This window comes from Aegilops tauschii, chromosome 3, assembly GCF_002575655.3.
Source record: "Aegilops tauschii subsp. strangulata cultivar AL8/78 chromosome 3, Aet v6.0, whole genome shotgun sequence".
NCBI classification, from domain to species: Eukaryota; Viridiplantae; Streptophyta; class Magnoliopsida; order Poales; family Poaceae; genus Aegilops; species Aegilops tauschii.
In genome coordinates, this window is record NC_053037.3 from 545,319,572 (window position 1) to 545,334,789 (window position 15,218).

At 42.2% G+C, this 15,218-nt stretch overlaps 2 protein-coding genes across 2 annotated transcripts in view; one reads left to right on the forward strand and one right to left on the reverse strand.

Annotated features, from left to right (window-relative positions):
* Positions 1-15,218, reverse strand: part of LOC109778652 (transcription and mRNA export factor ENY2) — a 259,142-nt gene that overhangs the window by 5,092 nt on the left and 238,832 nt on the right. The gene's annotated exons all lie outside the window — the stretch shown is intronic.
* Positions 750-7,593, forward strand: LOC109778653 (uncharacterized). The gene is made up of 15 exons (XM_020337212.4): positions 750-1,106; positions 1,207-1,321; positions 1,720-1,831; positions 1,961-2,005; positions 2,108-2,175; positions 2,420-2,474; positions 2,559-2,638; positions 2,760-2,843; positions 3,809-3,922; positions 4,637-4,755; positions 5,613-5,730; positions 5,812-5,942; positions 6,073-6,226; positions 6,326-6,405; positions 6,949-7,593. Exons 1-15 carry the CDS (start codon positions 847-849, stop codon positions 7,082-7,084), a joined length of 1,671 nt encoding a protein of 556 aa, XP_020192801.1. The 5' UTR covers positions 750-846; the 3' UTR covers positions 7,085-7,593.

Genomic DNA, 15,218 nt, shown 5'->3' on the forward strand with positions numbered 1-15,218 from the left:
AATCATTAGAGTTGGCAATAAACACTCTCATCTATGGTGGCATAATTTATGAAGATAATATAGGCTTTGATTATCAGAAAAACACTGATGTACATGGTTCCATGTGCATTCGGATAAAAATAGCGAAGTATTTTTTTTATAATAGACATAGTCGAGTGTTCCACTCGCTTGTGAATTTTCATGATGGCGACATCTGCGTGTTCGGAGCAAATGTAAAATAAAAAATCGGACCTTTCAACATGCTTCAAAACATGGTTTTTTTATAGCACTGATTTTTTCTTCTTTGTCTATCAGGATCATTGATTTCTTCACGAAAATTCATATGTGAGGTACGTCTACATTTTGTACGAAACAATATTATGCTATTTCCCCAAGTTTGATATTCATTTAGGCGGTTGTGCACCCGGGAGCCAAAACTCCGTGTCCTTCATTCTCCTTTTTGAGTAAATTTTGCTACTCCCTTCATGTCAATGAATACGACATGCACACATTTTAAAGGTGCACTTTGACCATAAATTAGATCAATCAAATGTAGGTTATGACAAAAATTATACCATTGAATTCAAATTCGAAAGAAGTTTTCAATCGTATAATTTTTAGGCCACAAAAGGTGCACTATAGATTTGATTAAAATTGAATTCTGAAATGCATTAGCCTTATTAATTGGAATGAAGGGAATAGAAAAGAGAGTAGAACGGCTATATGTTTTTTTTGAAAGGAAAAAAAACCTGCCTTCGATAAAAGACAGTAAGACACTACTGAAAAATCAGTCTCATATCCAAGCGCATCGCCCGCCTCCTTATCCCTCCCTCCACACCCCTCTTCCCGCCTCCCCAACCGCCGGCGATGCCTCCCCCGGCGGGGCTGATCCCCTGGCCGTCCCCGACCGCCCCGGCACCGCGACTCACTACCACGACCCGGCCGCGCCCCCCGCCTCGCGTTCGCCCTCCTCCTCCGCCCCCTCCCCCTCGCCGCGCCCCGCCGCCACCTCCGCGGCTCAAGCCGGTCGTCGCGCCAAAACCGGCTGCCTCCCTGCCCCCGCCGCCCGTCATTGTCTCCACCATGGACCCCGCCTCCACCTGCCTCAACTGCACCCACTTCGGCTCGTACGATGCTCTCTCGCTCTCGCTCTGTTCCCCGACGCGCCGGCGCTCGCTTCGGTACGTGCGTGCGTGTGAGCTGACTCTTCTTCTGCGTGGTTCGTAGGTGCTCCGGGTGCACTCACGAGTTCTACCTCGACAAGCCGCCGGTGCTGCAGGAGGTGACGGATTTCTTCAGTGCTCACGGAATCGAAGACTTCACCTTCAGCAGGGGCAGGCTGGTACGTGTAGCTCCCACAAATTTCTAGCACGAAATGTGTGGGTTGATATGTCTATTTGGTTTCAACTAAATTACTCCCTCTGTTCCTAAATATAATTCTTTTTAGAGATTCCAGTATAGAGACTACATTTGGATGTATATAGATGCCTTTTAGAGTATAGGTTCACTCATTTTGCTCCATATGTAGTCTATAGTGGAATCTCTTAAAAGACTTATATTAACGGAGGGAGTAGTTTGCATGGCTTCTGGTCACCTGATCCAGTAACCGCGAAGAAATTTAGGTTCAAAACTTCCCACTTCACAGTAAATGTAGAGTTACCTAAGCAAATAATGTGATTAGTTACTGGATTTGCTTTGCCGCTAAGTCTGAAACTCTGAATGCGGGAACCTTGTTTTTAGTCAGAATGGCGGTGCCGGGCGAAGCTAGCGGTACGCGGAACACCAGAGAAACCGCTGATTGGCCTGTATCAGGAAGGGACACATATTGTTCAAGATATTCCCGAGTGCAGAGGTTAGCTATCAAATTCTGTTTAACTGCAAGAGTTGCAGAGTGTCCGGCTATCCACTTGAACTTCGTTCTGTTGCATGTTATTTTTATTTTCAATCTATTACTCATCGTTTTATTTTCACATTTTTCCAGCCCATCACCCAAGCATTAACTATGCTATTAAGCTTCTGAAGCAAGGTGTGTTCCTGTCTGTTGTGCCTGTTTCATACACATTAGGAAAAACATACTGTCTTCACATCACGAAGTGAAGCATAATATGTTAGAACTCTGGTCTTGTAGGTATATCCGAGCTCGGTGTGCAGCCTTTTGATGAAGATGCTGGTACTGGTGAACTAAGATACGTGCAGGTAATTATTACTTTGCTTAATAGCATGTACATAATGTATGTATAACGACACGAAGAACGTATTCAGTTTTATTTTGCGCCAAGAACATACACCTTATAGATTCTCTTTGTGAATGGGAGAGTTGAAATTTGTGATCTTCGGTCTTCCTTGCTGTAAATCCCAAGTTCCCAACACAGAATGACCTCATCAAGCATGTCATATGCCAATAATCCTGATGCATTTGATTTCTTTGTCATATCCCTAGATGACCGTGACGACATATAACACGTCTATTCCAGTTGCGCAAAGATACGAGCAAGGTTAGCTTTATTCGCAATCTGTTCTAAGCTGTACTGTCGATTTTCCAAGCCCAAAATAATTGAAATATGTTATTTTCTACCTAGCGAGAGTTCAAGTTTCATTGGTTTGGAATTCAAGAGACGAGCGCTCCAAAAATTCAGAGAAGTTGAGTTTGTTGCAAGAAGTAAGTTTTCCAACTGAGGTTCAACACATATAACTGAGGTTCAACTGAGTATTCTGCCAAGTCATTTACTTTGCTTTTGTGTACTTATTATCCTCAATCTTGGTGATTGTACTCATGACAGTTCTTATGGACAAATGGTGGACCAAGAAGTAATTTGCATGTGATTCACTCCATATGGGCCAATTTCCAGACATCAACCAGCAATGTAAGATATGTGTGTGAATTTGGTGGATTTAATATACTCCCTCCATTCATCCGTCCAAAAATATTTGTTGAAGAAATGAATGTATCTAGATAATATTTTAGTTCTAGATACATCCATTACTCCGACAAGTATTTCTAGACGAAGGGAGTACTATAATATGTTATAGCTTTTTTCTGATTCGGATGTATATAGACGCATTTTAGTGTGTTTGTTCACTCATTTCAGTCTGTATGTAGTCCATATTGAAATATCCAAAACAACTTATATTTGTGAACGGAGGGAGTAGTTGATTTACTTTTGTTGTATAGTTAAGGCACGTGCCGCTTTTGCCATTTTCAATATGGATAGTGGAATAGGTTAAGTTTTATGCGAAGTTAGGATAATAGTACTACAGTCTAGTCTTAGAACTTCTGCAAAGTGATGAATACTGGTGATAAGACTGAAGGTGGAATATGGAGTGCATAATTCGTATGGTTCCATTGTACCCAATTCCCATCTCTACAAATCCAAATATTAGTTTTTTTTACCATGAAATCCAAATATTAGTTGATTTATTATTTTCTTAAACTGTTAACTAATATGTATCAAAGAAAAGATTGTGCACTATAGTGGTAAAAAACTTTCTAGGTCAAGCTGTTCGGGTCACGAGTGCCCCCGTTATAAGAAGCTTATGCATATATTAAACAAATTTGTATTAAATACTCTCCTCTGATAAGCCGTCAAAATTTTTACAAGCTGCAAGGACCAGGTGTACAGCATGAGGAAATCCTATAGGACAAAAATATCAAGGCTATCTTCAGATTTCCTTTTTGTTCTTACTCTAAAGTCTAAACTGATTGCTTACAAGTTATAAGACATTGATGTATATATGTTTTGATTACAAATTAGCTCCCTTATATTTACCTGTTGGTCGACCAACAACATCTATGCGGCATTTTCCTATAATAATGTTGTTGCATCTGCAGATAATTTTTGGGCATAAATGGAGACATATCGGCGGGGAGGCAGATCTGTGGGAGCGTTTTGGGGGAGTTGATATTTGTCTTGACCCTTATAGCTTTGGGCAGGCTAATACTCTGGTATGTGTGATTATATCAGGATCAAATTTTGTACCAAAATGTTGTGAACCTTGATCCAAAACAGGATAACTACTGTTATAATGAAGATAGCCAGACGGCGTGGCTGCAAGGGTTTGGGTAGACTCATGGTTGCGAAGAGAGAATAAATTGATTGTTCTTGCTTGCCTCCTTACAATTGGGATACATCCCTTATATAGACCTTGTAGGCAGGCTACTGTTCACTGAACAGTAATTCCAGCGTGTGACAGCTGGGCACGTATCCCTAACTAAAATAACTTGACTCCCAAGAGGAGAACTCCTAACTGGATACATACTCTAGCATAGCTGGACTCCTAAATGGGTACAAGCTCTAGCATAGCTGGACTCCTAAATGGGTACAAACTCTATTCATTTAAATGTATGAGAGGAAGCAAGAAAAATATATATTTTTATCCTATATGAAGTATAGTCTGTTTCCCCTTGCAATACCCTAATTCCCTTCAAGACATACCATCAACCATCTTCAGCACTGTGTTTGTCTTGATGTGAACCAAGGTTCACAACAAAGTAAAAAAAATCTAGGCAGTTCTATTTATTAGGTGCTGTTGATTAACCATAGAGCCATTCCATACACCATACATTCTAGCTGCACATGGTTCGATTGTGTATCTTAACTTAACTTATGGTAAGTTTGTCATACCAGCCTTTTCTTACAGTGTTGTGTTTCCTCTGCAGTCTTTTAACTCGTTACTGCATAAGTTGATCAAATATGTACCACGGGGCTCAACAGTTGTTGATTTGTACTCTGGTGCCGGTGTTATTGGGTTAGCCATCGCGGCTTCTAGGAAATGCAGGTGAGTACAAAAATGCATGTTTAACTATCCGTTGCTGCTTCTCGGAAATGTAGGTGAGTAAGTAAAATGGATGTTTAACTAGCAAATATTGTACCTTTTTATGTGCCAAGATTAGATATGAATATTGCCTGAGCATCAGGGCAACATCATTTCCCAGACATTCCAGATGTTGTGGCACATACTTAAATTCATTGATATACTAAATAATTTACGATATGATACACTATCTTAATGCTTGCACAATCTAGAGATTCTAGAATACTTCACTAATGTTTTAGTTCAAAGAGTTAGTTTTTTATTCCTTATTTGGTATACTTATTGATAGCTTTTGCTCGAATCAGTTAGCCTTCCCGTATGTGTTGCTTGTAGGCCACTTAGTCAAGTGTACGAGACTGCTTGTCTTGCTTGTAGCACTAAGCCACAAGTAGTGATATCGAAACTAGTGTGGTATAGTGAATGCCATTCTGGAACTTAATATATTAGTTTAATTCAGTTAAACTTTGCCAAACCCCGTGTAGGGTCTGGCCTGAAAATGCTAAATTTGAGCCTGGCCTGGCTCGGGAAAAGAGCCCCAATATAACTGTGTTCTGGCCCAAAGCCGGGCAAAGTCTGAGAAACCAAGTATGTTGGTTTCCTCTAGATATATTAGTTTACACTATTTGTTTGTAAAAACTTCTTTTGGGCCTGGTTCTAAAGCCAGCCGACTCAACCTGAGATTTAGGACACCCAGTCTGCCTGGGGCTTCTCTATTAAAATATTTATAAGAACTTTTAGTGTACCATTTATAGTGTCTCACTTCTCTTTCTTTTTTAGAAACTCGTATTAAAATATTTCAAGTGAGGTTCTTATAATTACAGGTCTGTGAGATGTGTTGAGATCAACAAAATGTCGAAATTGTCTTTTGAGAAGTCAGCAAGCCGACTTCCACCAAACCTGGGTTGCACCATAACTTGGCACAATACCGATGCTTCAGCTGTATGCAATTGAACCTGTATTTCTGTAATGGTTACATTTCATATTATAAGGATTCATTTGGAACCTACATCATGGTACCAGGAACCCATTCACTGGCTTGAAGGGTCAAGTGTTGCTATCGTGGATCCTCCCAGGAAAGGACTGCACCCTTCTGTTATCAATGCTCTACAGAGAGTTGCTTTATCTGAGCGCAAGGCGTTCAAGGCCAAAAGGTAGATATAAGAAGTAATTCACAGTCCACATGCTTTCAGTTACTTGACAAATATGTCGACAGAGTTTTCTTAAATTATGATATCCTTTTCCATTGTGGTAGCTTTATCGGTAATGTTATTCTCTGAACAGTTCACTTACAAAGGTGAAAGATGAGAAGAGACCATGGATCCTGCGAGCAAGGGAACCAGCTGTTCATGTTGATAGTACAATCATGGAAGAAAGTAGTGGAATATGGCCAGAGACCCTCATATACATCAGCTGCGGCTGGGACAGTTTTAAAAAGGTGACAGTTGCTAGCTTATGAGGAGTCCAAATCTTGTACCCTTCCTACCTCAGTTTTATGTTGCTTCAGTTCTCTTATATATAAGCATTTCATATGCAGGACTGCAAAAGCTTGATATCCAACGAGGCCTGGCATTTGGAGAATGCACATGCTTTTAACTTCTTCCCTGGCACTGATAGGTACGGGTTTCAACCTCTTGACTGGAAGCTGTCCTTATGTTTTACTGCAACCTTTAGGGGGGTAATTGAAGATCCTTATGTACTGTTTTAAGCTCTAGTACTGCGCAAGAAAAAATCAAGTTGCTCTGACCAACCCTTTCAACCTGGCTTGGGTGATTATATAGATTTGAGACTTCTAGGCTAATTAAGTTTGAAGATAGTCAGGAGCAGTCTCTCATGAATATTTCAGTGGCGCATGGCTTTTTTTCACTGATCAAAATAATTAACTTGAAGATGCTTCTTGATATTCTTAATTAATGAACCTGTCTAAAGCTAAATCTGCCTGTGATGGCCTGTTCAAATAACTTCGACTTCGCTTTCTCTGTCTCCACCCATGCAACCCGTTATATTCTGATTTTGCACATTAGTTGCAGGCAACTAGGCATGATGCTAGTTTGCCTTTTCTATTATGATGATTCAGACGATTGCTCATGGTCCATGGGCCTTTTATTTTCCAGTTTCCTAATAAATAAGCTTTGTTGGCTGTATGCATTACTGATGCAGCATCGAAGTCCTGGCGATCTTCAGACGGGACTCTGGAATTGCTCAGAAGAAAACAAAAACAAAAACAAAAACAAAAGCGAAAGCGAAAGCGAAAACAAAAGCGAAAAAGAAGAAAGCCAAGCCATCGAAAGTCTAGCCAGACAAACGATTTGGTCATAGGAAAAGGCTGAAAGTGGCACGGGCTGTGGTGCTAATTTGGCGTATGCTTGCATGTTTACCGCCGACCCAGAGAGTGATGAGTTGCCGCGAGGAATTTCACACCGGCCAAACGAAGCATCAACTCAAGGATCTCAATTTAGGTCAAGGTATTTGTAGAAACTCACATAGATAGTGTCTCAATCAGGAACTTACATTCTGTGCTAGGGAATATACTGGCTTATTCCCTTCTTGTGTAAACAAGCATTGAGACTGTGCAGTACAGGTTAGCTTAAGAGGGGAACTCGAGCGCAAGGGGACTGATCTCATGTGCTGTTTCACCAAATTTTGGCCGTGCATTTTGGTTCGCCTTTGTTGGAAATATAGAGCGTAGACTATCTGCAGTATCTAGGGAGAGGCAGCAAAGTGCCCCTTCTCCTCATTTTATGTTATTTCGACCATCATTTTCTGCCCATTCCTCCACCAAACTCATGGAGACAAAGTTGTAAATTGAGATCATTTTGTATCTTTAGGGTGTACTCCCTCCGTTCCTAAATATAAATCTTTATAGAGATTTCAATATGGACTACATACAGAGCAAAATGCGTGAATCTACACTCTAAATTGTGTCTATATACATCCGTATGTAGTTTATATTGAAATCTCTAAAAAGACTTACTTTTGGGAACGGAGGGAGTATATCTTTTGTTTTTGTTTGCTCAATCAGCATGTATCTACCACCGTTAGTATGTGGCCGGGGAAAATTGGGGCGCACAAAGAGCAGGTTTTTCAGATGCATGCCTCCTCCAATGCAACATCTAGTGTAAGGAAAGATATTCACACCCACCTCACCTTGAAACTCTATCTTATTCCACGCTTTATCCAACCCCAAAAAATATACATACTACACCCGTTTCCAAATTAGTTCAAATTTTAGGGTTGCCCTAAATTCAACCCCATAAAAGCTTTAACCAAGTATACAAAATATATGTAAACATCTCAAACAAAAAATTAGTTTCACTAGATTCTTTATACAATATTAGATATACTACATATATTTGATGTAGTACATCTTAGCACATTTTCTACGGTCCTTATCAAAGTTAAAGTAGTTTGACTTGAGATAAAGTAAGAACTTCGGATAATTTGGAGTGGATAGAGTATCAAGTTTTTATGACCCATGATTGTATTTTGAGAAATTCATGGTAAAATCTTCTGTTTGAGATGTAAAGATGGCAAGGGCATGGAACCATTTTGACAGTGTAAACTTGTATGTCCAGAGAATTTAGCAAAAGGCAGCAAAGTTGTAGTAAATTGACATCATTTCTGAGGAACCGGTCCCATCTCCTGATTTTATGTCATTTCGACCCTCATTTTCTTCCCGTTCCCCCACCAAACTCACAGAGAGGAGTGTAAAAACCACCTTTGATTTTTTCCAAGAGTTGACAGAGCAATTAGCGTCTCACGCGTGTGTTGGTAGCCTTCGGGGATCAAAACTTGTAACCCATGCTAATGTCACGGGCCTCTTTGGTTCGGAAATAGAAGAAACATAGGAATTGGTTGTCGTGGCATATTGAATTCTTCTGGAATTGGAAACATATGAATGTTTCACATATTTTGTTTGGTTGCACTAAACACAGATTTGCTTCTTCTTTTGAAGTTAGGTGAATGCCATTGTTGTCAATGAAACAAAAATAAATTCATGAGGTTGGACTCAAATGAAAATTTCCAATTTTTTAAAGTAGGCAATAGAAAAATTCTTGTGGTTTCTATTACTACAAACCAAACATGCTACATAATGAAATTTCCTAAAGAATAGAATCCTATAGAATTCGAGTGAAGTTCCTTTGAACCAAAGTGGTCCTAGATAATATAAATGTGTTGTTTGTGAAAAAAATTAAGATCGTAGTATCTTACAAAGATCTATATCCATATGTCAATAGAACATTATAAATTATTGTGTACTGTGAATAATAAGCATGTAAAATCCAACAATACTATGTTCATATATACTCCCTCCTTACCATATTATAGTGCATATAATATTTTGAAAACTAACAATTTGTATGGAAATTATCAATATCTACAATACCAAACCAATACCATTAGATTCATCATGAAATATATTTTCATATGATATATATTCCGTATCACGAATGTTTTTTTCCACAAACCAGGTAAAATTTATGAAATTTGAATTTTGATAATATTCATTGTTGGAAATATGCCCTAGAGGCAATAATAAATGGTTATTATTATATTTCTATGTTCATGATAATTGTCTATTGTTCATGCTATAATTGTGTTATCCGGAAATCGTAATACATGTGTGAATATATAGACCACAACGTGTCCCTAGTAAGCCTCAACAGATAGTCATGGTTTCCTGACTATGGACATTGGATGTCATTGATAACGGGATCACATCATTAGGAGAATGATGTGATGGACAAGACCCAATCCTAAGCATAGCATAAAATATCGTGTAGTTCGTTTGCTAGAGCTTTTCCAATGTCAAGTATCTTTTCCTTAGACCATGAGATCGTGTAACTCTCGGATGCCGTAGGAGTGCTTTGGGTGTACCCAACGTCACAACGTAACTGGGTGACTATAAAGGTACACTACGGGTATCTCTGAAAGTGTCTGTTGGGTTGACACGGATCGAGACTGGGATTTGTCACTCCGTATGACGGAGAGGTATCTCTGGGCCCACTCGGTAATGCATCATCATAATGAGCTCAATGTGACTAAGGAGTTAGCCACGGGATCATGCATTACGGTACGAGTAAAGTGACTTGCCGGTAATGAGATTGAACAAGGTATTGGGATACCGACGATCGAATCTCAGGCAAGTAACGTATCGATTGACAAAGGGAATTGTATACGGGATTGATTGAATCCTCGACATCGTGGTTCATCCGATGAGATCATCGTGGAACATGTGGGAGCCAACATGGGTATCCAGATCCCGCTGTTGGTTATTGACCGGAGAGGCGTCTCGGTCATGTCTGCATGTCTCCCGAACCCGTAGGGTCTACACACTTAAGGTTCGGTGACGCTAGGGTTGTAGAGATGTTAGTATGCGGAAACCCGAAAGTTGTTCGGAGTCCCGGATGAGATCCCGGACGTCACGAGGAGTTCTGGAATGGTCCGGAGGTGAAGAATTATATATAGGAAGTCAAGTTTCGGCCACCGGGAAAGTTTCGGGGGTCACCGGTATTGTACCGGGACCACCGAAAGGGTCCCGGGGGTCCACCGGGTGGGGCCACCTATCCCGGAGGGCCCCATGGGCTGAAGTGGGAAGTGAACCAGCCCCTAGTGGGCTGGGGAGCCCCCCATGGGCCTCCCCCTGCGCCTAGGGTTGGAAACCCTAGGGGTGGGGGGCGCCCCACCTGACTTGGGGGGCAAGTTTCCCCCTGGCCGCCGCCCCCCCTTGTAGATGGGATCCAGGGCCGGCGCCCCCCCAGGGGGCCTATATATAGTGGGGGGGAGGGAGGGCAGCAACACCACAACCCCTGGCGCCTCCCTCTCCCCCTGCAACACCTCTCCCTCTCGCACAAGCTTGGCGAAGCCCTGCCGAGATCCCCGCTACTTCCACCACCACGCCATCGTGCTGCTGGATCTCCATCAACCTCTCCTTCCCACTTGCTGGATCAAGAAGGAGGAGACGTCGCTGCTCCGTACGTGTGTTGAACGCGGAGGTGCCGTCCGTTCGGCACTCGGTCATCGGTGATTTGGATCACGGCGAGTACGACTCCATCAACCCCGTTCACTTGAACGCTTCCGCTCACGATCTACAAGGGTATGTAGATGCACTCCTTTCCCCTCGTTGCTAGTATACTCCATAGATGGATCTTGGTGATGCGTAGGAAATTTTAAAATTCTGCTACGATCCCCAACAGTGGCATCATGAGCCAGGCCTATGCGTAGTTACTATGCACGAGTAGAACACAAAGCAGTTGTGGGCGTAGATGTTGTCAATTTTTCTTGCCACTACTAGTCTTATCTTGTTTCGGCGGTATTGTGGGATGAAGCGGCCCGGACCGACCTTACACGTACGCTTATGTGAGACAGGTTCCACCGACTGACATGCACTAGTTGCATAAGGTGGCTAGCGGGTGTCTGTCTCTCCCACTTTAGTCGGAACGGATTCGATGAAAAGGGTCCTTATGAAGGGTAAATAGAAATTGGCATATCACGTTGTGGTTTTACGTAGGTAAGAAACGTTCTTGCTAGAAACCTATACAAGCCACGTAAAAACTTGCAACAACAATTAGAGGACGTCTAACTTGTTTTTGCAGCATGTGCCTTGTGATGTGATATGGCCAGAAGATGTGATGAATGATATATGTGATGTATGAGATTGATCATATTCTTGTAATAGGAATCACGACTTTCATGTCGATGAGTATGACAACCGGCAGGAGCCATAGGAGTTGTCTTTATTTTTTGTATGACCTGCTGTCATTGAATAACGCCATGTAAATTACTTTACTTTATTGCTAAACGCGTTAGCCATAGAAGTAGAAGTAATCGTTGGCGTGACAACTTCATGAAGACACAATGATGGAGATCATGGTGTCATGCCGGTGACGAAGATGATCATGGCGCCCCGAAGATGGAGATCAAAGGAGCAAAATGATATTGGCCATATCATGTCACTATTTGATTGCATGTGATGTTTATCATGTTTTACATCTTATTTGCTTAGAACGACGGTAGTAAGTAAGATGATCCCTTATAATAATTTCAAGAAAGTGTTCCCCCTAACTGTGCACCGTTGCGAAGGTTCGTTGTTTCGAAGCACCACGTGATGATCGGGTGTGATAGATTGTAACGTTCGCATACAACGGGTGTTGACGAGCCTAGCATGTACAGACATGGCCCCGGAACACACGCAATACACTTAGGTTGACTTGACGAGCCTAGCATGTACAGACATGGCCTCGGAACACGGAAGACCGAAAGGTCGAGCATGAGTCGTATAGAAGATACGATCAACATGGAGATGTTCACCGATCTTGACTAGTCCGTCTCACGTGATGATCGGACACGGCCTAGTTAACTCGGATCATGTTTCACTTAGATGACTAGAGGGATGTCTATCTGAGTGGGAGTTCATTGAGTAATTTGATTAGATGAACTTAATTATCATGAACTTAGTCTAAAATCTTTACAATATGTCTTGTAGATCAAATGGCCCACGTTGTCCTCAACTTCAACGCGTTCCTAGAGAAAACCAAGCTGAAAGATGATGGCAGCAACTATACGGACTGGGTCTGGAACCTGAGGATCATCCTCATAGCTGCCAAAAAAGATTATGTCTTAGAAGCACCGCTAGGTGAAGCACCCATCCCAGAGAACCAAGACGTTATGAACGCTTGGCAATCACGTGCTGATGATTACTCCCTCGTTCAGTGCGGCATGCTTTACAGCTTAGAACCGGGGCTCCAAAAGCGTTTTGAGAAGCATGGAGCATATGAGATGTTCGAAGAGCTGAAAATGGTTTTCCAAGCTCATGCCCGGGTCGAGAGATATGAAGTCTCCGACAAGTTCTTCAGCTGTAAAATGGAGGAAAATAGTTCTGTTAGTGAGCACATACTCAGAATGTCTGGGTTACACAACCGCTTGTCTCAGCTGGGAGTTAATCTCCCAGATGACGCGGTCATTGACAGAATCCTTCAGTCGCTTCCACCGAGCTACAAGAGCTTTGTGATGAACTTCAATATCCAGGGGATGGAAAAGACCATTCCTGAGGTATATTCAATGCTGAAATCAGCGGAGGTGGAGATCAGAAAGGAACATCAAGTGTTGATGGTGAATAAAACCACTAAGTTCAAGAAAGGCAAGGGTAAGAAGAACTTCAAGAAGGACGGCAAGGGAGTTGCCGTGCCCGGTAAGCCAGTTGCCGGGAAGAAGTCGAAGAATGGACCCAAGCCTGAGACTGAGTGCTTTTATTGCAAGGGAAGTGGTCACTGGAAGCGGAACTGCCCCAAATACTTAGCGGACAAGAAGGCCGGTAACACCAAAGGTATATGTGATATACATGTAATTGATGTGTACCTTACCAGTACTCGTAGTAGCTCCTGGGTATTTGATACCGGTGCGGTTGCTCATATTTGTAACTCAAAACAGGAACTACGGAATAAGCGGAGACTGGCAAAGGACGAGGTGACGATGCGCGTCGGGAATGGTTCCAAGGTCGATGTGATCGCCGTCGGCACGCTGCCTCTACATTTACCTACGGGATTAGTTTTAAACCTCAATAATTGTTATTTAGTGCCAGCTTTGAGCATGAACATTATATCTGGATCTCGTTTAATTCGAGATGGCTACTCATTTAAATCCGAGAATAATGGTTGTTCTATTTATTTGAGAGATATGTTTTATGGTCATGCCCCGTTGGTCAATGGTTTATTCTTGATGAATCTCGAACGTGATGCTACACATATTCATAGAGTAAATACCAAAAGATGTAAAGCTGATAACGATAGTCCTACATACTTGTGGCATTGCCGCCTTGGTCACATTGGTGTCAAGCGCATGAAGAAGCTCCATGCAGATGGACTTTTGGAGTCTCTTGATTACGAATCATTTGACGCGTGCGAACCATGCCTCATGGGTAAGATGACCAAGACTCCGTTCTCCGGAACAATGGAGCGAGCAACCAATTTATTGGAAATCATACATTCCGATGTGTGCGATCCAATGAGTGTTGAGGCTCGCGGAGGATATCGTTATGTTCTCACTCTCACTGATGACTTAAGTAGATATGGGTATGTCTACCTAATGAAACACAAGTCTGAAACCTTTGAAAAGTTCAAGGAATTTCAGAGTGAGGTTGAGAATCAACGTGACAGGAAAATAAAGTTCTTACGATCAGATCGTGGTGGAGAATATTTAAGTCACGAATTTGGTACGCACTTAAGGAAATGTGGAATCGTTTCACAACTCACGCCGCCTGGAACACCTCAGCGAAACGGTGTGTCCGAACGTCGTAATCGCACTCTATTGGATATGGTGCGATCTATGATGTCTCTTACCGATCTACCGCTCTCATTTTGGGGCTATGCTTTAGAGACTGCCGCATTCACTTTAAATAGGGCTCCGTCAAAATCCGTTGAGACGACACCGTATGAATTATGGTTTGGGAAGAAACCTAAGCTGTCGTTTCTAAAAGTTTGGGGATGCGATGCTTATGTCAAGAAACTTCAACCTGAAAAGCTCGAACCCAAGTCGGAAAAATGCGTCTTCATAGGATACCCTAAGGAAACCATTGGGTATACCTTCTACCTCAGATCCGAAGGCAAGATCTTTGTTGCCAAGAATGGGTCCTTTCTGGAGAAAGAGTTTCTCTCGAAAGAATTAAGTGGGAGGAAAGTGGAACTTGATGAGGTGATAGTCACTCCTTCCGAACCGGAAAGTAGCGCAGTGCGGGAAGATGTTCCTGTGGTGCCTACACCGACTGGGGAGGAAGTTAATGATGATGATCATGAAGCTTCGGATCAAGTTGCTGCTGAACTTCGTAGGTCCACAAGGACACGTTCCGCACCAGAGTGGTACGGCAACTCTGTCCTGGAAATCATGTTGTTAGACAACGGTGAACCTTCGAACTATGAAGAAGCGATGGCGGGCCCGGATTCCGACAAATGGCTAGAAGCCATGAAATCCGAGATAGGATCCATGTACGAAAACGAAGTATGGACTTTGACTGACTTGCCCGATGATCGGCGAGCCATAGAAAATAAATGGATCTTTAAGAAGAAGACGGACGCGGATGGTAATGTTACCATCTATAAGGCTCGACTTGTCGCTAAGGGTTATCGACAAGTTCAAGGGGTTGACTACGATGAGACTTTCTCACCCGTAGCGAAGCTGAAGTCCGTCCGAATCATGTGAGCAATTGCCGCATACTATGATTATGAGATATGGCAAATGGACGTCAAAACGGCATTCCTTAACGGCTTTCTTAAGGAAGAATTGTATATGATGGAGCCAGAAGGTTTTGTCGATCCTAAGAATGCTAACAAGGTATGCAAGCTCCAGCGCTCCATCTATGGGCTGGTGCAAGCATCTCAGAGTTGGAACATTCGTTTTGATGAGATGATCAAAGCGTTTGGGTTTACATAGACTTA

Excerpts from the sequence above, each read along its gene's own strand:
- LOC109778653 (XM_020337212.4), top strand. The coding sequence starts at position 847 with ATGCCTCCCCCGGCGGGGCTGATCCCCTGGCCGTCCCCGACCGCCCCG. Across the intron at positions 2,006-2,107 it reads TATTAAGCTTCTGAAGCAAG|GTATATCCGAGCTCGGTGTG; the intron begins GTGTGTTCCTGT and ends CTGGTCTTGTAG. Across the intron at positions 5,943-6,072 it reads AAGGCGTTCAAGGCCAAAAG|TTCACTTACAAAGGTGAAAG; the intron begins GTAGATATAAGA and ends TTCTCTGAACAG.